Here is a 24,994-nt window from a genome sequence, read left to right on the forward strand (position 1 = left end):
ATGGATGGGACAAAGCCGGCCATGGAGTCCAACGCGGAGGAGACCCAGGACGAGGGACAAGAGAGCAAAGGTACGCTCAATCAGCCGCTGACATTTGCGCGTTTTCGTACATATCCGTTGGAGACGTTCGCGTTTGCGCCGGCCTGAGCGGTTTAACCTACTTGCAATGGCTTCTGTCTGGTGCGCGACACAATAGCGGTGCTCTCGCTTTGGCCTCTCACCTATCGGAGGGGCGATTTCGGGGAAAGCGAGAGGGGTCTCCTCGGCGCAGGTGACCGAGATTGTTCCCACAAATCCCAGCGCAATTCGACGTTTTCTGTGTTATTTTTTTGCGCCTCCGAAGGGATTTGGAGGCTGATGGAGGAGGAGAAGACGGTGGGCGGGTGGATGGGCTGTGGAACGCGCACGGTCTGGTTTTATGGAGCATATTAAATAGCAATTTGCGTTTGCCCTGCTGCACCATCATGAGCTTATTTTCCGCCTAATGAGCGGCCGGTGAGGAGGCTGCGCGCCGCGCTCCGTGCACGGCTGCGTCGTTTTTTTTTTTCCGTCAGGTGTGGAGGAGCCGCTTCGCGAGCCTCCCGCCGCAGCCGCCTCGATTCTCATCGGCGGTCTCCCCCGACAGAGGCTCGCCGGCGTTGCCCCCCCCCCCCCCCCCCCTACGAAGCCCGTGTATTCCGTATGACCGCAGCGCTCGGGTTCATCAGACGAGCAGGAGGCTGCGAAACAAACGACCAGCGGTGCACTTGACGCAGAGGGACGGTTGGGTGCATCAGTGCCAACCCCGCCATTCATACATGTTCGCGGAGCCTCCGTAGGGCGCATGCATACAATTCTAGCTTTATAAAAGATGCTCCGGCTGATATAATAAGGTGACTCTGCTCTGAGCGTCCCACAGCATCACTTTGAATGCTCAAAAATCCTCTTAAAAGACCCAGATGCCGGGAGTCAGGAGTCTTTGCAACGTGCATGGAAAAAAATAAATCCTACTATAAATAAGAGTGTTTTATGTGCACGCCAAAGACCGGCCTTCAATTGGTCGATTGAATCCAAATCATGCCAAACTGTTGCCGTTTCGCTGCTCACACGGGATCCGTGTTGTGCAGGCGTGTCTTCGTGCGTCGGGGGACTCGGTGCCCATACAGAGTGGATGTGACTGATGTGTTTTCAGTGTGGCTCGGTAGTACAAACACATCCTTCAGTTTGGAGACCGCGGCGTTGTTAGTGAGGTAGCTCCTTGATAGCAGGCTGCTTATCATGTCCATCTTGTTTATAGACCTGCTTAAATACGAATGCACAGGGTTTTTTGTTTTTTCAGCTTGATGTATAAATCATGGAGATGTAGCCTGTGTTCATCGTGGGTGTGCACTAAACACGATGACGATTGGGGCTCGAACAGCTTTTTTAATTCACAACTATATTAGTCAGGAGCAGCGGTGCAGCTGATCTGGCACGATGCCTTTTTGACCCCTCGGCTGCTGGAGAGCAGGATAGTTGATACCAAGTGGAGTGCATGGACCTGGAGAGGGGGCTTTACACACACTCACCTCACAGCAGCAACGTCCAGTGTTTCCCCTGCTTCATCAGATTTTTACCTCCAGTGCATGATCGCCACTGGGTTCCGGTTGCGTGGCCTGGATGTTTGGTCCTTCGGTCCGATTTTGTGACTTCAAGCTCTCAACACCACTCGTGGTCCCTGCAGCAGGAGCTGGACCCTGCCACGGTCACACTGCTGGGTCACAGTCTTGTCTATAACGTGAGGCGCGGAAGAGTGGGGTGTCCCTCAACGGTGATGTTTAAAAAAAAAAAAAGACATTACATCATCCTCTCCTGAGGCGCGCGGCTCCGCGCAGGCCGGTGTCCAACGAGAGCCCCTACCGTGCAACAAAATGTTGAGGGTAGCTGAGCAGCAGGGCGGCCATATTTATAGTTAGCAATTAACGCTCCGAGGTCCTTATTCACCATTTTATGTGGAAGCAATGGAATGATCGCAGTGCGTTCACCCAGTCCAACCTGTCCAGCCTGGACTGCTGTGCTCCAGGTGTGACATTGCGCGACCCAAATCCACCCACACCTGCATGCCGAAATAGAGCGGATCGGAGGGTGGCCCGTGTGTCGGCGCGATCGTTCGCGTGCGCCTTCCACATCTGGACCGCGACCGCGAGCTTACAGCACCCGTCAAGAAGCTGGAGATTTACGGTGGGGGCGAGAAGGCGAGAGCCGCCCGTGCAAGGAGCTTGTGTTGGTCGTGTGCCAGCGCTGCCCCCTCAGCCTCACCGCAACATGTGTCTGATTCAGGAAGCAGACGCGGGGAGTTTTCAGTGCTGGAATGGAACAAACCACATAAACTCAAGTACTGTACGTAGGTACTTGTACTTGACTCTTGTATTTCCACTCTGTGCTGCTTCACACTTCCTCTCCACTGCATCTCAGAGGGGAATATTTAACATTTTACTCCACTACAATCATTCATCAGGTATTGATTAGATTTTAATATAAAAAGCCAATGATTCATTTATAAAGTATGATGCGTTTCACCCAGCAGCATGTAAAACAGCTCCACTTTAACCAGCTTCAACATTAAAATAATGCTCGTACATTATTGCACCATTAATAATTTAATCCAATGTTATAATGTATACTAATGTAACCAGACAGGAGCAATTCTCATGTTTAATAACTACTATTACTTTTAATACTTAATTTACATTTTACTTGTAATACTTCTGTACTTCTACTGTAGTAAAATTTGGAATGCAGAACTTTATAGTCCGATACTGCTACTTAAATTTTACTTAGGCTAAGTATCTGAGTACTCCTTCAACCTCTGGTAGTTTTGGATTAAATACTTAAAGTTTACAAATTCATGACTCCAAGATACATTATTTATGCTGTGGATAAAATGATCTAACAGTAAAAATCCTCTTCTATCCAGCCAGATGCATTAGGTTCATAGCTAAAGAAAAAGTACAAGATCATGTTAAGTGCAGTTAAGTATATTTGAAATAAAACTGGGACTTAAGTCCCCACCTCCATAGTGGCTGATTCAAACCAGTTATGTAAGCTGCAGATGTTAATTAGTATGCTGAGGACCGTACTTTAGAGCCAGACCGATAAATAGTTGGTCCCCATATACTGACCATTACTAGCAAATCACTTTAGCCTCTGCATTGGCACAAGTGTCGGCCAATGGGTAACAAGAAATTGCAGTAGCAAAATGACAAAAGGGTCTAGATTACATAGTTCGTCTTGCTTAGTTTATATCTTTATGATGACCTTTTTTTTAAACCAAATTTAATGTATTCTCCTAAGCATTTATGCAAACAATCAAACACTGGCCAAAAATCCTGAATCAGTCAGACAGAATTGTATTTATTCTACCTTAAAGGGGTAGTTTGACATCTTGGGAAAGGTGGGTCTTGGCTTTCTTGCCGAGAGTCACATGAGAAGACTGATACATCTTCTGTAGCTGCATGCTAACTACGAGGCTAAAGTCAGTGGCCTGTTCGTTTAGTTTCCCTTAAAGACTGGGAACATGGGGGAACGGTTAACTAACACTGAGTATCTTGTTTGTTTAAACCACAATAATAAGTACAACCTTTTTGTCTAAATCGTATTAAGGACTGAGCCCATTTAGATCCACAATGAGTGATTCCGGACCACATGCAACTCATTTTCAGTTTTTTGTCTTCACACCGCGCACCAGCATCAGACGCTACGCTCACGGTTTTGCTGTTAAGAGCGTGCTGATCAGCTCTAACTGCGTCGGCCGCCGTAATTATGGTCAACAGAGTCCGTGTTCTCGACTGCACCACCGTTGTGTCTCTCTGCAGCGTCTCTGCGTGACACTGAGCTGAGAGCAACTACAACCTGGAAGGAGAACACAGAACACAGGCCTGGTTTAGAAATCCAGAGGAGCGGGTGGTGGTGGTGGTGGTGGAGGCGGGTATGGATTGATCTCTTTGCTCGACTGCTTCCCATAATCTGTAACCTGTACGTCAGTAGAGGTACACTGCGCTCGGGACTCATATAACGAGGCATTAACTGCGCCCTCTGAGGTACAATTAATCCAGATTTCATTAGTGTGAGACAGTCTGATTAGCCTCCCATATGACGTTTTTATTGTTACCTTTAATGTGGCTTTGAGTGTTTAAACGTGGCCCTGAGTGCATTTCAACTTACTCTTACTGCATCTGTCCGTCCTCCCCTTATTTTTAAATGATTGACCTGTTCACACACACACTTTCCTTCCTTCCCTCTGTGTGTGTGTGTGTGTGTGTGTGGGTGTGCGCACGTGCACGCTCTCTCTTACATAAGGCAGCGCTGGCTCTCGGCCCGCGGTTATGATGTTCAGATCAGAACCATAAGACATTACATCACCGTCTGGAGGGGTGCAGGTTTGGTTGAATTTTCTGCGTGGAAGGGCAGAGCTGGTGCAGCCTCGGAAGCACAAAAAGAGTTCCTCTTAATCAGTATTTCAACCCCCCCCACACCCGTAAAATCTGTGATGTTAGACCTGAGCAAGGGATTTTGTGGGAGAGGGTTAATACAATATGTTTTCAGCTGAAACACTGGCAGATTGAAAGGAAGCTGGACTGGAAATCTTTAAATAGATACGACATTTTGAGAAATATACTCAAACACTCTCCGTCTCATCCCATCTTCATCTAGTCGGAGTAAATTCATAATATCTGACTCATCTAGAGCTGAAATTATTGGTCGATTAATCAATTAGTCCAGTGGCTACGAGACTCCCAAGAGGATACAAGGAGACGAGAGGATAAAAATTTTTTTTTTTTTTTGTGTGGACGTTTTACCTCCTCAGGCCTCTGAAAATCCTTCAAAATGAAAATGGACTTCTGAAGTGCTCACAGCTTATGTCCACATGAAGGAGCATCCTATCTCCAAGGGGTCACAAGGAGATTTATTGGTTTGTTTTAAAGGGTCAAAAAAAAAAAAGCCAGAGAGGTTTGGAGCTACTGCATTAGTCAATTAGTTGACTGACAGATTTGACAATTAATTACTTAAGTCATTTTTAAACAAAAATCCGGTCCCAAGCTTCTCAAATGTGAATATTTGCTGGGTTCTTGTCTATGACGTTAAATTGAACATCTTTGGGTTTTGGACTGTTGTCGGGAGAAAACAAGCAAACTGAAAAGTTTGCCTTGCGCCCGTGGAAACTTTGACGGGCACTTTTTAGTATTTCCTGACACTTTATATGTAGACGAAATTAATAATGGAGCAAATAACCAGCTGAGGATGTAAGTAATTGTTTGTTGCAGCCTTAAAAATCGCCTGACCAAAACCTCCAACGAGTGACAATGATGCTACAAGAGGAGGAAATGTACCATAATAGCCTTCTCCTATTGCCCAAGCAACGAAGATACGTTTTTTGTTTTGTTTTTTTAACCCACAAGACGGGGGTCATTTGAGGGAAAAAAAAAAAGGTTCAGCAAAACCCTCCAGCTGAGCCCGTGTTGAGGCCTTGAATCTAAAGGCCAGCCCATGTTTGATGATCATCAGTCGGGCACAGCGACAGGAGAGGAGTGGTCTCCGTGTTTATACTTGACATTTGGTTTGTGTTGCAGATAAATATTGGACAGGTTCCTTTCCTCAGCTTTACTGTAAATCAAGCATTGCATGTTTCATGTTGCATAAAACACTTTAATCCTTTACAGATCACTGCAGCTGTTGACTTCAAGGGTTGTAGTACTTTTTGAACTGGCTCCTCATTTGACTCTTTTTTTCTTTTTAACCCGAAGATTTAACGATGAAAAGTGTACAGTAAATATTAGGTGACTTTTGCTACTTTTCGGAATGCACTTGTTGCCTGTGTTCAGTGTCATTCTGCCTCGTCCTCCACTTGACAGGCCAAAGCAAAGTACTGCTGCCACACACGCCAATCCTGAGAAGCCTCTCCTCCGCACTCTGCAAGGAGTAAGAGCTAGAGAGCCACTCATTAAGCTCGTGTCCGTCTGTAATACAGCTTTAGGGCGGTAAAAATTCATCACTTAGCCTACACACATTTATCTTCTGCGGCTTTGCTAGCGGCAAAGTTGTGCAATATCCAAATACTTTCCACTTTTTCCTCAACGCCAGTAGAAAAAAAAAAAAAAAAAAAGAAGTGCTCGTCTAATCTGAGATAAACACAGGAACCGTTTGGACCCACAATAAAAAACAGATTTATTGAAAAGCGTGATTCTTTGTGTGTGACTTTTTCAGCCCACATGGCCCAATCTGAACCAGGCTAACGAGCCTAAATTGCCATGTATTTGACAAGTTGACCTCTCAAAGTCTTAAACTGTTCAACTATTTAAAGTATCAGACACCAAACTGTTGAGCCGATCATTGCCAGTGGTTGCTGAGACCTGCTGGTCCAGACAAACACAATTGCAATGTCCTTTGTATTTCTACCGCCAGTGGAAAAACTGACTAATTGTAGCTGATTTGGACATTTTCAGCTGGGAAACTAAGACTGTGCTGCTGCTGCTGCTGCTGCTGCTGCTGCTTTTCCCTCTCATTAATACCCACATACTAATGCATAGACTTGTTTTTATTGGAGTCAGTCTCCACACAGCCACCTCTCATTTAGGCCGAAACTCTCCCTCCAGTTTCACTCTCGGTATGGCAGTTTTTCGCTGACAGCATCCAAGCAATCAAGGCGCCCACACACTGAACTGATGCTCCCACGAGCACAGCAAACAACATTTCATCCGGTAGCGCTCAGCGTGTGCCCGAGTAGGTCCATATATAGACCGCACCTGATTCAGCGCAGGTGTGAAGAACAGGTGGAGCTCTAACGTCAGTTACATCAATTAGTTTTCAAGTGAGGAAAATATTCAGTGAGCACAAAACAAATTGGAGCAGTAATAGGCTAAAGCTGCTAATTTAAAATGCAAGCACACAGAGAAACTGAACTTTTAACCACATAGTCCTGACTTGGTGTTTTTATGTGTGCTCTCTGTTTTCTGCAGCTGTGTCAGATTCTGAGGAAGACGTGTTTTTCCTCATGATTGTGACTCACAGGCTTCAGCGGGGCACGGTCTTGTTCTGGCTGTTACGGTCACATCTTTAGTCCAAGAAAAACAGAAAGTCAGAGGGGAACGCATTTGGAAGTGCAGTCTGGGTCTCACACTTCAGCTGGAACCTGATGAGGTTTGCCGTGCTTTCGGTTTGAGCTCTGCGTGCAAGGGCTGCAAACCATGAAAAATCAAAAACTGGTGACAAATTCTTCTCTTTAAGCTTTGATCACGGTCATGATTCTGCCCTCGCATGTTAAGAAAACTTATTTTGTACTTCAGATCTCAGACTTTGCGCTGATTCATTGATTTATTGTTAATAAACTGCCACATTCCTCCTTTGTTTTCCTCCCTTCTCTTTCCTAGCCCCTCTTCGCTGCCTCCTCTCGTCTCCTCTCTGTCTTGTCCCGCTTCGCCTGCTTATCTCTCTTTCCCGCACGCACGCACCCGCCGCCTGTTCTCCTCTCGCCCCGGAGGTGTGTGAGGTTGTGGGAGCATGTGAAAGCCGTCACACAGGGAGAAGCTCATGTGTTCCTCATTTGAAGCCATTTGCCCAAAGCATGCTCTCAGCCTCCATCTGGATATGTGTGTGTGTGTGTGTATTTGGGGGATAGTGTGTAAGCGTGTGTGTGTGTGCGCGCTTGTGTTTGTTTACGTGTCAGTGACCAGGAGTGGTTGAGGGCAATGTCTGTGTCGGTGCTTTGCTTGCACTGAAGGAAAAGCTCTATTTTTGTGTACACTTGTGTGGGCGAGACCGTGTGGTATGCTGCTGCGTTCATACTCAGCCGTCTCGGTCCCTACACCGTGGTCACATTTAGATTTGAATGAGCTTTCTCTCCTGGCACGATCACAGAACAAGCAGCATGTAGTATGAATGTGTCCTGCTACTATTTATTGTCTGCAACTGCTTTTTTTACCTGTTGGACCCAGAATTCAGAACCCTTTGTCATTTCAGTTGTTAGTAAAACATGGCGCCACAGCCGCTGTAACTGACCCAAAATTTAAAAGTGAACCGATCTAAGGTCTAGATTGTGTTTTCAGTTTTCTCACGAACGTTGGCTTTCGCTCTTGCCCGCCGTTAGCGGCTCACATGACTGAGTTTTAAGTTCTATGATTGGATGTTTCTTGCCGAAATGCACCTTGGGAGTCGTGCTCAAAGTCTCCCTCGAAAAAGTTTCATACGCAAGCTTGTACCTTAGACTTTTTAAATCAAAATCCAGCCATTTTGTCACGCAGCGGAGAAAGAGACAGAAGAGTTTGGAAACGAATGCACGAGCTACCACAGAACAATAATCTGAACGCATCACCCTCCAACACCCCGGTCTGCAGTGGGTATATGAATAGCAGCAAGTGGCAGGTTGGCGCAGCATGTCTTGTTCCTGAATAATGCCAGCCTCCTCTGGCCTTCCTCCATAACCCGCTGATGCCCAATCTGCTCCTCTCATCCGTGGCCCATAAAAAGCTGGATGCCGATTAGCGCTCGTCATTATCAGCCGCGGCTGACATCGATAAATGTGCGTGTCGGTCTGCGTCTCAGTTTCAGGCTGGGGTCAGTTTTGGTCCTTTCTTTAAAACTCTTGGTTTAAGACCAATTTGTGAGGACATGAGCTTTGTTGTTTGGGTTTGTGGTTCGAATAAATACTTCTAAACTGAATTTCTGATGATAAATTAACAGAGCAAGTAAATTGTGAATTTGTACAGTTGAAACCTACAGTATCTCTCTTAGAAATCGGTCTCTTTTTTTGTAGCTTAAAGTGCATTCTTCAGTTCCTACATTTTTTATTTCATATTCTCTATTTAATAAATATTTACTGAATAATAAGAATAGAGACCTAACTATGTGAAACCAGCCTTCACAGAAAGTACTTCTTGCTGCAGTAGATGACACTCTCTGCAGCAGCTCATGTTTAAGAGTTCATGCTCAGTTGGGCCCTTGTGCCGACCACACACACACTCTCGCACACACAATGTTCATCGAGCCCCCGAGGCTGCTGGAAAGTGACTCTTCATAATCACGTCAAGGGGGAGGGGGTTGGAGCGGAGGAGAAAGGGGCCAGGGGAGGGCCACCGACGTCTTTGACATCTCAGGGAAAGTGACATTCGCCAAGTTGGTTGCGTAACTACTGAAAGGTTCAGTTCGATGGCACAGCGCCTCTGGCCTCAGGGGCCGTTTTACATTTTGGTGGAGCAAGACTCAAACTAGTAGCATCCCCTCCGCTCCACGGCGCAGCTCAGGGCAGGTGATCCTGCTTCCGTGTATGAGAAGATTCGAGGCAAGAGACTGGTGCTTGGAGAGTTTTCAAACTCTGTAGGCGGTCAGTTCACCCTGAAGCCTTTAATCTTCTGCCTTTAATTGTACTCGCCTCGTTATACAGAATAGCCCTGAAAGAAACAAATTCAGCTTTCATTGCATCATACTGTGTGATAATACACTGCAAATTCTGAGACTGCCTGAAGATGAACCAGAATGGAAGCTCGTTTCTGCCATGAAAAAACAAAAATGGTGAACAGTTAGTCATGATAACAACTAAAAATCTTCATGGTAGTATGTCAAACTGTCACCTCCCTATTACATCATTTTGGCTCAGTAGTTGAAAAGTTCACCATACTGTCTCACAATTTAACTAATTTCACTTCAATTCGATCCTGTTTTCAATCTTGTCTTACTATCTTATAATTTTTAACTACTTTCTCAAAATATTGACTTATATTAAAACTTTAATTATTTTTTTTAAATATTTTTGACTTACTTTTTGCATTATTTTTAATACTCTCTCATAATTTTGACTGAGTAAATATTCGTATTTCTACCATGACTAACTCTTCAGCTATTCTTTTCTTTTCCGGCTTCCATGTCTCAAATCCTTTCTGAACACTGCAGGGTCTCCACGTTCATCGTGGTCATCCCTGTGCTTTTAGAGGCTCTGTCTGCTCTATACATATTTTTCCAACTTGGTGTGTGTGTGTGTGTGTGTGTTAGAGAGAGAAAGAGAGAGAAAAACGTAGCTATATGTGGAATTAATGTTTCTCTGGTGCTTGAATGTGATGCTTAACTTTTTAATTCTCATGTTTTCCTTCATATTTGCTTAGTTGTAGTTTTGATATTAGACATGCAGAAATTGGAGATGTCAGCACTATAAACAGTTTGCGAGTGTTTCTCTGCAGCTGTGTGTGTTTTGCACAAGGGCATCCATTCTCATGTGTGCCCCGTCTGTGTATTTTCTGTGTATAATGAGTTCCTCACTCGGCTGTCAGAGTTTAGCCCAGTTTTGCCACAGAACGAGAGACACAGAGGGAATCCAACATCCAGCAGATCGGATAACAGTATTGATCACCAAGCAAAGCGCCAATAACGGGATTTTAGAGCCGTACAGTCCATCACGCTCAATTACGCTCGGCCAGATGCTGACTTTGTGGCCTTCATAATGCTGCATAACCAGCCAAGGGCTTCGCACAAAAAGAAGATTAGGGTCAGTCATGTACTGCGAGAAAAAAAGAAAAAGAAAAAGAGGGTTCTGGTTGGGAATGGTGATGGCCGCTGGCATCATCTTCTTACCTGGCACAAAGCATATTGTGTCCTCTTGGTCAACGCCACAAACAAGCCGATTACTCAAAGCATTTGCCTGGATAATGTGTTGTCTGTCAAAGGAATGTGTGTTGAGATGAGGAAAGGAATCAAAGGCGTCAAGATCATTTTTAAAAAAAAGGAAATTAAACAAAATGCATATTCTAAAGTATTTGCTTTGCAAGGGACACTTTCTGAACGCTAATTACAACTTGGCTCTTACTTCTGTTGATAAGCTCTGGGAACATGGCAACACAAAAAACGGGCCAAGAAGCACAGGCATTGCAGTTAGAGCTGAAACAATTGGTTGATTAATCAATTGAAAAGTAAGATAATCTTACTAAACTGTTGGATTGTTTGCAGCCAGTCTGATCCTTTAACTGCTGGTCTTTCTTTACCTGTTGGACATTGTTTTGGTTACTTCCTGTCTTACATCTTATTTACTGTCAGTAGAAACATAGACTATAGTACAAAAATAAGTTGTAATGAACCAGAAGGATCCTTAAATGACATTGGCCTTGTTTTTAGCTTCATGACGGCGCAGTTTCAATGTTCCCTCCGCAGCCTTTCATCAAAGCTCAGAGGAGCGTTTCATCCTTCAGCTCAAGTTGAAAGACGGAAATCTCCCGAGCAGAAGTTACGAGGTTATGAGTTTGTTTGTGTGTGTGTGTGTTGTTCAGCTGATGTCTGCTGCCGTCAAACAGATGGGGCTTCTTTTTCATCTAAACCAGAGGAGACGCAGCCATCCATCCTCCTCCTGTCTCTTTCTCCTTTACCTTCCCACACCTTTGCTCTCTCTCTCTCTCTAAAGGTCCGCCTCATTCTTCTGGGAATCTACCCATAATGCACTGTGGGGAAACTGCCCCATAATGAATAAAGCACTTCTAAATTGCAATACAGCCGCAGGCAGGGACCAGACCGGCTGCTGAAATATTCACAAAGCTTTGTTAATGCTGTTATTCCTGGCAGATGCACTGTGCGACCTAACAGTTGGTGATAATCATGCTGTGCCATAATGCTGTACAGTTTATAGCAGATCATTAACTATCAGGACAGACAATTTAATCTCTCCCTCTCCTTTACTCTTAATTTATATTTAAATCTGCTTTTATGTCATGGACAGCAAGGAAATCAATTCTGCCAGAGAAATACAGCACCATACAGTTAGGTACATAAGCATTTGGACAGTGACACAATTTTCCTACTTGTGCCTCTGCACGCAACTACAGTGGATCTGAAACAAAGCCATCAAGGTGTGATTGAAGCGTAGACTTTCATCTTTAATTTAATGGGTTTAAAAAAAATATCGCATTAACCGTTTAGGAATTACTGATATTTTTATACATAGTCCCTCATTTTCAGAGACTCGAAAGTAATTGGACAAGCCAACTTATTTACAAATATAAGGATTATTTTTAATACCTGGATGAAAATCCTTTGCACCCAATGACTTCCTGAAGTCTGGAACCTATGGGCATCACCAAATGCTCCCTTGAAATGCTTTGCCAGGCCTTTACTGCAGATGCCTTCAGGTGCTGCTCGTCTGTGGGTCTTTCCGCCCTCAGTTTTGTCTTCACTAAATGAAAAGCATGCTCAATGGGGTTGAGGTCAGGTGACCGACTTGGACATTGCACAATATTCCATTTATATGCCTTGAGAAGCTTTCACAGTATGTTTTGGGTCGTTGTCCATCTGTATCTGTACTGTGAATCACCGTCCTATCAGCGTTGCAGCATTTGGCTGAATCTGAGCAGATAGTACAGCCCTTCGCACTTCACAAATCATCCCGCTACTTCTGTCAGCAGTCACATCATCAATAAACACCAGTGACCCACTTCCATTGGCAGCGATACATGTCCATGTCATAACACTGCCTCTACCGTGTTCGACTGATGATGTGGTGCTTTGGATCATGAGCCGTTCCTTTCCTTCTCCAAACTCTTCTCTTCCAATCATTCTGGTACAAGTTAATATTGGTTTCATCTGTCCAAAGAATCTTGTTCGAGAACTGGGCAGTGTTTTTTAGAGGGTTTCTGGCAAAGTCACCAGTGCTAACAGTGGTTTGTGTCTTGTGGTAAACCCTCTGCATTTACATTCATGAAGACATCTCCTGACTGTAGACTTTGACAGTGATACACCTACCTCCTCGAGAGTGTTCCTGAGCTGGCTAGATGTCATGAAGGGGTTTTCTTCACCAGGGAAAGAGTTCTTTGATCATCCACTTTAGTTGTCTTCTGTGGTCTTCCAGGCCTTTTGGTGTTGCTGAGCTGGCCAAATTGTTGATCTGGCCGCTCCTAAAGTTTCTGCCATCTGTCTGGTAGGTTTCTTTTGTTTTTTTCAGCCTCCTTCATTTGCATCGACACCTCTTTGGACTGCATATTGAGAGTTTCCCATGAACAGATACCAAATGCAAATTGAACACTTGGAATCAACTCCAGGCTTTTAATCAGTAGAATTTGTCATGAAATAACGAGGGAACAGGTCACACCTGGCCATGAAACTGATTGTCAGTCAATTGTCCATTTACTTTTGAGCCTCTGAAAATGAGGGACTAGGTAATATTGTCATGATAAAATAATAATTTAAAAAAATGTAATATTATTTGGAGATGACAGGTGAACGCTGCCTCTAAAATTACAGTTATTGAAAATAAATTAGAGTGTCCAGCTTATATTTACCTCAATTACCTGCATGCTGTATGTACTTAGATGCTGTATTTAGAATACAATGCCACAAATTCAAACCTACAATGTGACAGTGAACTTTGTAAGGCGACATGTATTGGAGGGATTATTTTGTGGTGAACACTCCTCATTTCAAGTCGTGGGTGTGAGGTGATTGACAGGAAGCAGAGCATAATCACAAAAGATGTCAGCAGTCGGTGTCAAGTTCTGTGTCCAACCATGTGTGCTCTGCGCCATGCCTCATTTATCCAATCGAAGAGCTCGAAACCTTCTCTGGTCCAATAAAAAAAGACTTGAAACGTGAATGCAATAATAAAAAAAATGACAATGAAATGAAGTTTTTGTATTGACTGTGTCGATCATCTGCTGCTGTGGAAGGTGTTTTTTAGTGTTCAGCTGCTCCGTTTATCTAAAATCAAGTCACTTCTGGCAATTGTTTAATGTTACATAATGTCACTGCAACTTCATAATCACTTTGTAAATGTGGCAAGTAGAGACGAAAGATTTAAACTTGAAAAAAAACAAAAAACAAGTGTCTTGGTGATTGTAACCTGAACTTAAAGCTGCTATAATCAATATTTTTATACAACAGTGGATGAAATGACGACATGTAATATGGAAGAAGAGCTTGTAGTGATGAACATACAGAGAATTAGCAGTTCCCTTCAGCTCTGTAGAGAATTTAAGCAACTTTCAGCTCATTGTCATGGTTTTCCAGGCCACGGCTTTACTGTATTAATTCACTCTCAGTGCTCTCGCCACTTCCAGCAGCAGCAAGCAGCTGCAACCAGAACTTAGCAGCTAGAGGGCAAACATTGTGGAGCATTTAGCAGCCAGACATTTCCCTCAGGACTTGGTAGAGACCAAAAACAGAGCTAAAAGATGAGCGAATTTAGGACTTTAATATGTCGTATTGTTTGAGACGCCACTCCAAATTATCGATAATGTTGCATCATATCTGCTGGAAGTGAAAATAAACAACCTGTGAACTTAAAGTGGATAATATATCAGTTTTGTGTTTCACTTTGTCTCTATGTGAAAACTATTTTTAGCTAGATTTACTGCAGCAAAAAGACAGTAACATCCACATTCTTATTACTTTATGAACAGTGCGATGCACACATGGATGTATGAACAACGGAGGTATCTATGGTAGGAACCACTGAGCTTGGATGAGGAGTTGGAGGCCTGGCAGGCAGCAAATCTTTACTGTTCAGACAAACTTTAAAATGATGACACAAAAACCAAGCCAAAAAACTTTGCTATCAGTGGTCTGTATCAGTTTCTGTAGTAATATGAATTCTTTAAAATCGATGCAGAAGCAGTATACCTGGGGGAATCTGCTGAGAGTAAAGCAACCTTCACACAAAGCCTTTTCTTTCCCGCATCTATCTCCCTTGCATGTCAAATGATACAATTTCTGCTTGACCCACTTCCTAAAACCTGAGCAGAGAAATATGGATAGAGGTACTTTACATCTCCCTCCTTCCATTGTTCTAGTCAATGCGTCATTTGCTTTTATATCCTGTTGTGATTTTGTTATTTTTTGGCACAAATTTCGTTCCGTTTTCACCATTTAGCATCAATCTTTGGGCTTTGATTGAGGCTGCATCGCTCTCCGTCGGTGTATGTGTGTGTGTGAGCGAGAAGAGTAAAGCGGCAGCGAAGGACTACGCTACTGCTGAACTGGGTCGTGGGTAACACGTTGCTATGGAAACTGCTATTTGCCGGCCCTGCGGCCAAGAGCTGCTTTTCGCTTACACTTTCTCTCTCTCTCACTCTCGTTCTTTACTCTGCTCTTCCTCGCTCGCTCTGCCTCTTTCTTTACCTTCTTCGCTTTTTTTCCCCTCTTCCCATTTGTTCCTCTGCTCGCTCTCTATCGATCTCTCTCTCGGTCTTCCTCTCCACTCCCCTCTGCTTTTCTTTTTCTCCCTCACACTCCTCGCTTATGCCATCATTCCTTCTTCATTCTTCTTCATCTCCCACTCCCATCCCTCCCTTTTTGTCTTTGCAAGCGGAAAAAACAAAAAGAGCAGGCATCTATCATCTTCCTTTCGCATAACTGTTACCCACAGCTGCAACAGTTTTTAGTTTTGTCCTGCAGGCACGAGCAGGTCTTTTGGAAGAACAACAAGCTTTAACAGCAGGGGACGTTAATGCTTAATTGCAGCCCTTTTCTGTGAAATTATTGGCACCTTCACAGACAGTCTGTAAAATGTTCCATCAAACATGATGCATCGTCCTTGGTCTGAGCTCGTTGAGCTGATATATGGTGCAGCATTGTAACAGGAACGTAACGTATTGTCTCAGCGATAGACTCCAGCTGGCTCACTGTAAGTACAACGTGGGCATGCAGTCATATTTCAGAGCAATAGCAGAGAAGACGACGAGCAGGCCAAAGGCAGAGACAGAGGTAGCAAGGTGCAGTGAGGTATGAAACGAGAGGGATGGGTCAGCCACGGTGTGTCACCTAGATTCTACTGTAACGAAGAGTCCATTGATTTCCATTAGGGCTGGCTGGAGCTGACCACTCCGGCCTGCCTGTTTCCCATTAGCGCACTTTAAAACTGAGGTTGACTAACAGTCGTAGCCGAAGGCGGGCCGGATGAGGGCCCCATTCAGTGCTTAAAAGGAACCTACGAATCCATCCATGAAGCTCCAGGGATAAGAGAGAGTTAACGGCAGAAATAATATGAGCCTCAAATGCAAGTCATGCAGTCCTTAAATTTGTCTTAAATTCAAGTTTTTTCCTAAAAGAAATGAGCAAAATTAGCAAAAAAAAGGTTCCTTTACCCACCTTGAAAAGAGGTATAGTTAAACTATATGAATATCAAGATGGTGTCACCTCGAAATTCTGGATTTGCATTTAAAAAAAGCAGGATTATCCGATCTCACTTCTCTCTTCTCTAAATAATAAAATAAAGGAAGACTAACCTACTAAATGACCTGTTGAGATTGACCTTTTTACAGCAGGATAGCGTGTCCGTGCAGAGCAGCTTTGAAACAGCCTCCCAGTCGTCACCGTATCGACCTGCGAGTCCATTTTGACCCCACCCCCAGAGGCCTGGCCCGTTTCTCGGTTCCAGTTTGTACAGCCATCCAGCCTTATCAGCTACACCTCTCCGTCAGCCCGCTTCCTTCATTAACATTAATATGATTTGGATCTATTATGCAACGAGGCTCCGCTGCGTTACGCAACACAGAGTCTTCACCAGCAGCAACACACTTTGGAGGGGACTACTTGTTACTTAGATTTATGGCTTGGGGTTTTTTTTTTGTTTTTGTTTTTTTAAAACTCAGTCAGACATGGACTGCAGGGGTTATCAGCGTGTGCCGGCACGTGAACCCTCACGGAGGTCAGCAACATTCGGACACGAGCTTCAACATTTAAAGGGGGCACCACAAGTGAACAGAATGAAACAGGTCTTATCAGAGTGAAACTTTACGTGATAAAGTAGGAAAGAAAAAAGATTCAGCATTAGGACTGATTTAAATCCTGACAGTACCGTGGCGACACTGGACCCTTCGCAGACGAGCTTATGTCAATTACATGCTGTTTGTTAATTGGGCAACATTTGTTAATTAGCACTGAACACAAAGTTCAGCTGAGGCTGATGGAAATATTACTAGCTTTGCTCCAATCACCATAGTCATTGCAATTCATCCTGAGGGGGACATGAATGTCTTTAGTAAACTTCATGACAATCCATCCACTAGCTGTTGACATATTTCACTCAAAAATAATCAGGCTAATAAAAAGCCTTTGTAGAATTTACTCAACCAATAGACGAGCCTATAATCTGTCAATTGAATTTTAAAACATGAAAATCAACACATTTAGGTTCAGTAAGCTGTCCTTTTTTCCCCCAGCAGTGATTGTATTGATGACTCTTTTTCCCCTCGAGGGGTCTAGAATCAATCTGCTCTTTTAAACTCATCAATAACAACTGTCCACAGGCTTGTAACACTACCCGGCCCGAGTGGTCGTTTCAGAAACGATTGGGAGCAGAATAGTAGGGCAGGGTTTTCATTTCAAAATAAAATGACTTTCCTATTGTGTTACGGGGAGAATGGTGTCCTGCAAACCAAGCATGGGAAAGCCTTGAGTAGTGAGTGTGTGTGTGTGTGTGTGTGTGTGTGTGTGTGTGTGTGTGTGTGTGTGTGTGTGTGTGTGTGTGTGTGGTTTAATTGCTTCCTGTGGAAGGATATCACCTCCTGTCATCAGCCATCAGAGTCTATTGATCGAGTTTGATGTTGATAAAAGCTGTCAGAGGGTCTCAGCTCCTGCTTGTGTGGATGTTAGAGTGAATCTCTTGTTCTCACAGGATCACCTGTCATATGCAGTATATATCATAATGGACCATCACTGGCACTAAGTGTGTGTTATTCTCCGATGCTTGGTATCACTTCAGAAGCAGAGGCCGTCAGGACAGATCATTTCATGTCCGCGGAGCTGCACGTACAGGTTTTAAAGATACGGGATGAGGTCAATCATGATTTCCAGGCTTTACTGTTAGAAAGGTTTAGATTCAACAAACTTCTAAACATGAAATGATGCTTCAGGGTTTCCAGTTGGAACAGGTTGTCATGGAAACAGCAAAGTAGCACACACAAGAGAGTTCACTTGGTGTTGTTTTTTTTTTTCTTTCATGGAGTAACTTCCTGCTTTGCTAGAGGAGCTATTTTTAAAACAGGCATTATATAAGACGCAAGTCTTGTGCTCAATACAATGTGTTATTTTCCCACCTTTTCCTTCCTCTCTATCCTCTTGACTGTGATGGGAGCAAGGTGCACCGCGTTTTCCCGTACCTGCATATCTCGAAGCCCATTACTCACAAAAGGAGGCTTCACACACTGCCACGGTTAATGGAAAACAAATTTACTAATTCATCAACATCACTCTGCGGAAACTGCTCGAGCAGAAAAGGGGACAATTTCTGAACGTTCATCATCATGTCTGCAGCTGTGAAAAAAATGAGAAAAGTGCTGCGGAGAGATGAAACATTTGTGCCAGGTGCACGCAAATTTTACTAGCACCGAAACTACAAATAGACGAAGCATCTCATCAGTCCTATTCGGACTTTCACCTGCTTAAGCAACACCGTCTAACAGCAAAAGCATCTTCAGTATTTTAGAGGTACAACGCTTAACAAGTGCCATTTAATTGTCATTTCTCTGGTGCCCTAGAAAATGGCTACAGTCGTTTATTTTGAAATGATTTATTTAGGATTAGGTCATGAGTTATTCATGCAATCTGGTCATAAGAAAGAAAAAAAACTTTTAGTTTAAAGACAAAAGGGAGCACTTTTTGAGCAGGGTAGGATGTGAGCATGTAGTGCAGCTTACATGTAATATTCAGCAGTCCCAGCTGAGCTCAAAGTGAACGCACACTAACTGTGAAAGATGCTATGATTAGCCGCTCGGCACGCCTGACAGGGAGAAGTGTTGTTCTCCTCTTGTAGACTCTGAGAGGGGAGCGTGACGCTCTTGCAAGCACGCACGCTTGACTCAGCCGCAACAGTACGATCATCAATCTCACAGGTTTCTGCAAACGAGTAATAATCAAACAGAAGTGGACAAAAGGCTGTCGAGTGTTGCACCGAGTGTCATCACCAGAGCTGATCGAGCCGCTTTATGAGGAGTCACGTTGCGGCATCCCGCTCTGTTCTCTCCTGCTCTTTAAAGCAAACATTTTGTTTGCACTCGGGCCTTGAGCCATTTGTTCACTATCAAATCTGACCCGGATTGTTTGTTCTTGCATCGTCCTTAAAGCATTTTTAGCTGTAGGGGCAACGTTCTTGCGGAGAAACGCAACAGGAAGGTCTCTCTCTCTGTCTCCCCCTGCAGGATGCTTCGAGTGCTGCATCAAGTGTCTGGGCGGGGTGCCCTACGCCTCCCTTGTGGCCACCATCCTCTGCTTCTCAGGCGTGGCTCTGTTCTGCGGCTGCGGCCACGTGGCGCTGACCGGCACCCTGACCATGCTGGAGAACCATTTCTCCAGGGTCACCAGCGACCACGCCACCCTCACCATGGTGTAAGTCCTCAGTGTGGATCAAACACCAACTAAAATCTGAACCGTCAATCTGATACTTCACCTAGAACTTTTTGGAAAAGATGAATCATTGTTGAATTCTGGGTTCTGGCACCTTTATTAGTTTACTGCTATGCTTTCTATTAAAACACTAGTGTGACCGGAATATACTGTTACTGCCCCTGCAGTTATTAAATCTGTCAAGAACATCCACCTTACGTTACTGTGAGTTGTATCTGATAAAGGATCATGTAAATGTATTTTTCAAAGCTTTGGAACGTGAGATTCTTTTGTAAAATAGAGAACGTGTTAGTTGTTCTTTCAAAAGCTACATAGTCTTGATTTAACTAACATAATGTGTGCATTTTACTCACGTTTCTGAGCATCACTTAGCCTGTTAACCTCGTTCTCTCTTTCCTGCATGCGCGGGATCAGGATCCAGATCTTTCAGTACATCATCTACGGCATCGCCTCCTTCTTCTTCGTCTACGCCATCATCCTGCTGGCTGAGGGGTTTTACACCACCAGCGCCATCAAGAAGGAGCTGCAGAGCGACTTCAAGACCACCGTCTGTGGACGCTGTATCACCGCCTTCGTATGTCAACACACACACACGAACACATACACACACACACAAGCAGCTGCTGCCAGTCATCACACCCACTGACCCAGTTCACTCCAAATGAAATCCTATAAATGAGATTTAATTACTTTGATGTCCATTTTATGATGATCTTGCTTAAAATAGTGTTTACAGGCTTTAAAAAAACGAACACAAAACATTCATAATGCTTTACAAGAACAAGGGTCATCTTGAAAGTGTTGTGCGGAGGCACAATCCCACACCTCTACACACATTTGGACAAACACACATAAGATAGTAAGATATATGCAAACCCACTCGAGCCTTGAGGGTAACTCTGGCACAGTTTGTCCTTTCTAGCCTGATTACTATAATTGCTGCAGATGTCTGGTAACATCATCCTTAACATGGACAGTGAGTGTGTGTGTGTTGTGGTCTTTAAGGAACAATATTAACCTACTTTTTTAATGCAACTCAAACTTTGGGGACAGAGCAATGCTGACAGAATCTTTTCGCCTCCCTCCTCTCCTCAGTTCATGTTCCTGACCTACATCCTCGCTCTGGCCTTCCTCGCCATCTTCGGCTTCACGGCGATCCCCGTTTTCCTCTTCTTCAACATGTGGAATACCTGCGCCGCCATGAGGTCTCCTGATGCCAACATCACCTCGCCCGACTCCATCTGTGTGGACGTCAGGCAGTATGGCAAGTTTTCCCGCACACATCGCACTACAGTCATTTATATAGCTTAAGTTTGTGTTGTTCGGTGCATTCCAGCAGTGTTGTAATTTAACAAAAATGCAGTATTACAGGGTGGATTTTCCCCCTCGATTCAACTCTAATAAATAATATCAACAATTCAAACCACGGCTATGAAGACTGGCGGCCTCCTAACAGAGTTTCTCAGCTCATTCTCGAGTCATCCAGACCAGCCCGCCCACATTATTGCCCCAGCTCTGTTTCACACATGATCTAATTAAGGCTGACACTTTCTCATCACAGCTTAACAGCATCAGGTGTGCAGGGGCAGAACTTGTAGGACGTAACACCATCATACAGAAAAAAAAAAAGAAAAAAAAGAATGAATAATGCTACTTTTTGTGGCTATCTTCAAATTCATGTCAGCTCACATAAAAATTGTCCATGAACTGCTCCTGTTTTTCCTCATTTTTAAAACTAGTTAGGTAGAAAGTTTCTGCCTGAGAGGGTGTTTATGGGAAATCGTAACAAGTAGTTTGTTGTATCTCATTCGTCAGTTTACATCGCTGAGCGTACCCGCACACTGAATTAAAGCTCCCAAAACTGAAAAAAGACAATGGTTTGATTCCAAGTGGTCTTAATGAGGAAAATGTCTGGCATTACAAAGGACAAAATATATATATAGGAAAAAAATTCATTACATTATGTTGGGGTCAAGTAATCAAACAAAAAATAGACGACACTCACAATTTGAGCAATTTTATCAAAAATCTAAATAGTTGCAACACCACGCTGTTTAGACCATACTGGCCAAAACTCTTTAATGCTAGTTAAGCTATTTTTAAAATCAACTGCAAGAACATGGTTATTGGACTAAATAGTAAAAATCTGCAAAAAGATTCTGTGAAATGAAATAACAAAGTCCTTCTCGGTTGATTCGCAGCTGAAGTAGACAGGATCAGATCACACGCTTGCGTCTTCAGAGTTTAAGAGAAATTCCTCTGATCGAGGAACGCGAGCTCAAACGTGCCGGCTAGCCTCAGCAGTAAAAGCTTGCAGTTCGCACATTAAAAAAAAAAAAAAAAGTCCTGCCGCTTCTCATACTGTTTTAACACATGTAGCCCAGACTTACCTGCTGGACAGCAAATTATAAAAAGAAGCCAACATTTTCACAAACTACAGTATGATGCAAAGGGGCTTCGCTCTGCTCTTTCTCCATATGAGCTACATCACATATTCTTCCCCAGCTACTTCAAATGTCATTTTCTATACAGTAAGAGGTCAAAAACTACATTTAGATTATCGAGAAACTGATTGGTTCTCTACGAAAATCCGACCTCCTGCAGTATTACAGCGCCGTAACACACTGATTGCATATCTGCTCATCTGTTTGATGGCCTAATGTACAGTATGCGACCTACATTCGAAGGACAGCTGGCCTGCTTACAAAGTAGGAGGAGGATCACATACTGTATGCTTCACTGGCGGTCAATCTGTACGACTCTGTATGAAATATTAACCCCAATTACTGGCAGTCGTCAGATTATTATCGGAACCAAGTTGATTGATCAAGGACGTGTTTGGTTTTTTTTTAAATCCCTTTTTTTGTTTTTTCTCGGAAGGAATTCTGTAACTTTCAAAATTCATAATAATGTTAAAAAAAATTTTGATGAGAAGAATTTATTGAAATGTTAAAAAGAGACACTAAAACAGGGAGAGAGTTAAAGAGCTAAGAACAAATATTAAAAGTCTACAACTTCACGGTCTGTAAAAATGTTTTTTCAGAGAAGAAGTGATTCAAAATAATGACCCACATTTTTCCTGTGGGAGAGGCTCAGAGGCTCGGACAGCAGCAGCAGCCCTGTTTCCATTAATCTTTATCCGAGCCTAATTCATAATGCCTTCAATCATACAGTCGGTCTCGGGGGAGGAGAAAAAGCTTCTTGTCTCGGATGAGAAAGCTGTGACGTTTCACCTCTCTGATCCTGCAGGTATTATTCCCTGGAACGCCACGCCGGGAAAAGCTTGTGGAGCCACACTGGGAGACATCTGTAGCACAAGCGAGGTGAGGGGACACTGACCTGACCTTCTCGCTTTCTTTCCTTTCTTAATCTCGCCTCTCCCTCCCTCACCGATCTCTCTCTCTTCATCCACAGTTCTACCTGTCCTACCACCTCTACATCGTTGCTTTAGCCGGTGCCGGAGCCACCGTCATCGCATTGGTAAGCTTCTCATGAATCCCGCTGATAATGTGCGGCCCAAAATATGCATGTTGCCATGGCGTGCTTATCAGTTGCCGTGGCAACCCCGCCTCTCACGTTTGTCAGTATGTCATCCTATTGGTTCAGATCTCACCCTGCAGCCTGCCTCTGCGTGTGAGTGCGTGCTCACAGAGGGTCAGTGTTTTACTCTGCTGCGGGGGCGGACTTTTTTTTTTTTTTGTGTGCGTTGTGTGTAAATGGAGATGCTGAAAGAGCGAGAAGCGCCGCTCCAGATGTGGTGTCGGGTCACCTGAAAGTCACCTGAAAGTGTGCTCGGATGTTTCACAGCTAACTTATGTGGGAGGTAGGATGAGACAGAGAACAGTATTAACAGGACGAGAAAGAAGCTACTGATCAAAAGAGTGCCAGGAGTATCCACGCAAGGTGGAAACGTTCCGCACCGGTCTGTATTGTTGCTCTGCTTGAGCTCTCTTCCCAGAGGTGTGCAATGTTTAACAAACTCATCAATTTGTTAAATTTGATCATGTGACCATTGCTGTGTTTGACATCGGCGTATCATAGACAAGCTTTGGCACCATAAAATGTGTATTTATACCTTTTGTTTGAATGTTCTCAAAGTGGTTTTCTTTGGGCAGTGCTAAGCTGGACCCATATTTTCATCCTGCCAGAGGATTTCACTGACAACTACTGCTTAGTGAAATCACCTGTTGTGTTTTGGCCATAATTAAAACCTGCATTTGCTCATTTTCTCATTCAGTGAGACAATTTTGTACCATCAAACATTTATTTAAACCTTTTTTGTAAATAACCTCTTCACTCGAAAATCTATTTAGCCACACTTGAACACTACTGAACTTAATCTAGGTTCTCATCCCAAACAAAGACCACCAGCTGATTTAACTGACAACTAGTAATAAGTAATAATCCTCACTCTGTAGCTGTGTCCCAGTTCCACACTGGTAGTCTACTGTAATTCTAAGCAGGTTTTAAATTTACAGTCTGTTCTCAGTGGACAAAGTTAAGTATACTGAAAGAAAGGGATTGCTCGTAGTGATGAGCCCAGAGATGACTGCAGATATCCACAGCTCCATGGAGAAGTATAGCCTCTGACATCTCATTGTTTTGATTTTCTGACTCACAACTTTAAAACAATAACAACACATCCACTGAAAAGGTGACAACATGTAGGTGTTGTGTGCACAACGTGCTGCCACTGACACAAAGTGGCCAAAATAAAACAGTTATTGCAGGTGTAACTTTGCAAACGTTAATCAAATTGGGGGTCTTTTTCCAACTTTTTTTTTTTTCCAGCTGCTACTCCGTTTCCTTCACTTTGACTCACTTTTCCAGGGTGAACATACTACATACTAAAAACCTGCCTGGAATGAGTATGCAGGATGGAATGGGACACAGTTGCACTCTGACTGGCATCCATTTACACTCGTGTCGCATCATTTCTTGTTAACAGAAAACAGTACACTACATTGATTTCTTGTACGCTAACTGCAACAACACGTATACTCTGACAATTAGTGTATACAGTAGTATGGGATTGGGAAACAGCATCTTCCTCCAGTGAACAGCTTCCTCTGCCTAAAGTAGATGAAATAAACCTCTGTTTCTCTTCAGATCCACTACCTGATGATTTTGGCGGCCAACTGGGCCTACCTGAAGAGCGCCGTCTCCACGCACGAATACCAGGACATCAAGACCAAGGATGACCAGGACCTGGAGGCCGAGGCACGCTCCAAGGAGGGCCAGAACTCCTCCTACTCATAAGGACAAGAGATCCTGTCCCGCCGCCACCACCAGTCTCCACTCCACACCCCAAACCCCCACCCGACAACACCCAGCGCCTACCCCTCCCTCTGTTAAAACAAACCACCTCGGTCATGTTTGATAGCCCCCCAGTCTCCTGATTCTCCATCCTCTTCCCTTCCACAATGTTTATTAAGAGCTGTGGGAGCGTACCCACAGCAGAGGGGGGATAGAATGGAGGATCAGGAGAGGCGGCACGCCCAGACAGAGGCAGATGTTTCAGAACGGGAGAGTTCGCCCGCTCGGGTTGAACTCAGGTACGGTACATCAGTTCAGAAGCGTCTCCTCCCCTGTGTTTGTGGGCGGCGGCTCGTGAACGTGGCCCGGCTGTGATGGCCTCGCGCCCTGAGCCAGCACAGCCTCTCGACACACAGCT

The 24,994-nt window shown here is 44.0% G+C and overlaps 1 protein-coding gene across 1 annotated transcript; it reads left to right on the plus strand.

Moving 5' to 3' along the window:
* LOC120798071 (neuronal membrane glycoprotein M6-b-like) lies at positions 1-24,651 on the plus strand. Its single transcript, XM_040142076.1, has 7 exons — positions 1-70; positions 19,116-19,302; positions 19,735-19,894; positions 20,416-20,584; positions 22,570-22,643; positions 22,735-22,800; positions 24,430-24,651. Exons 1-7 carry the CDS (start codon positions 1-3, stop codon positions 24,577-24,579), a joined length of 876 nt encoding a protein of 291 aa, XP_039998010.1. The 3' UTR covers positions 24,580-24,651.
* The last annotated feature ends 343 nt before the right edge of the window (positions 24,652-24,994 follow it).

The sequence above is a fragment of the Xiphias gladius genome, chromosome 13, assembly GCF_016859285.1.
Source record: "Xiphias gladius isolate SHS-SW01 ecotype Sanya breed wild chromosome 13, ASM1685928v1, whole genome shotgun sequence".
Lineage (NCBI taxonomy): Eukaryota > Metazoa > Chordata > Actinopteri > Istiophoriformes > Xiphiidae > Xiphias > Xiphias gladius.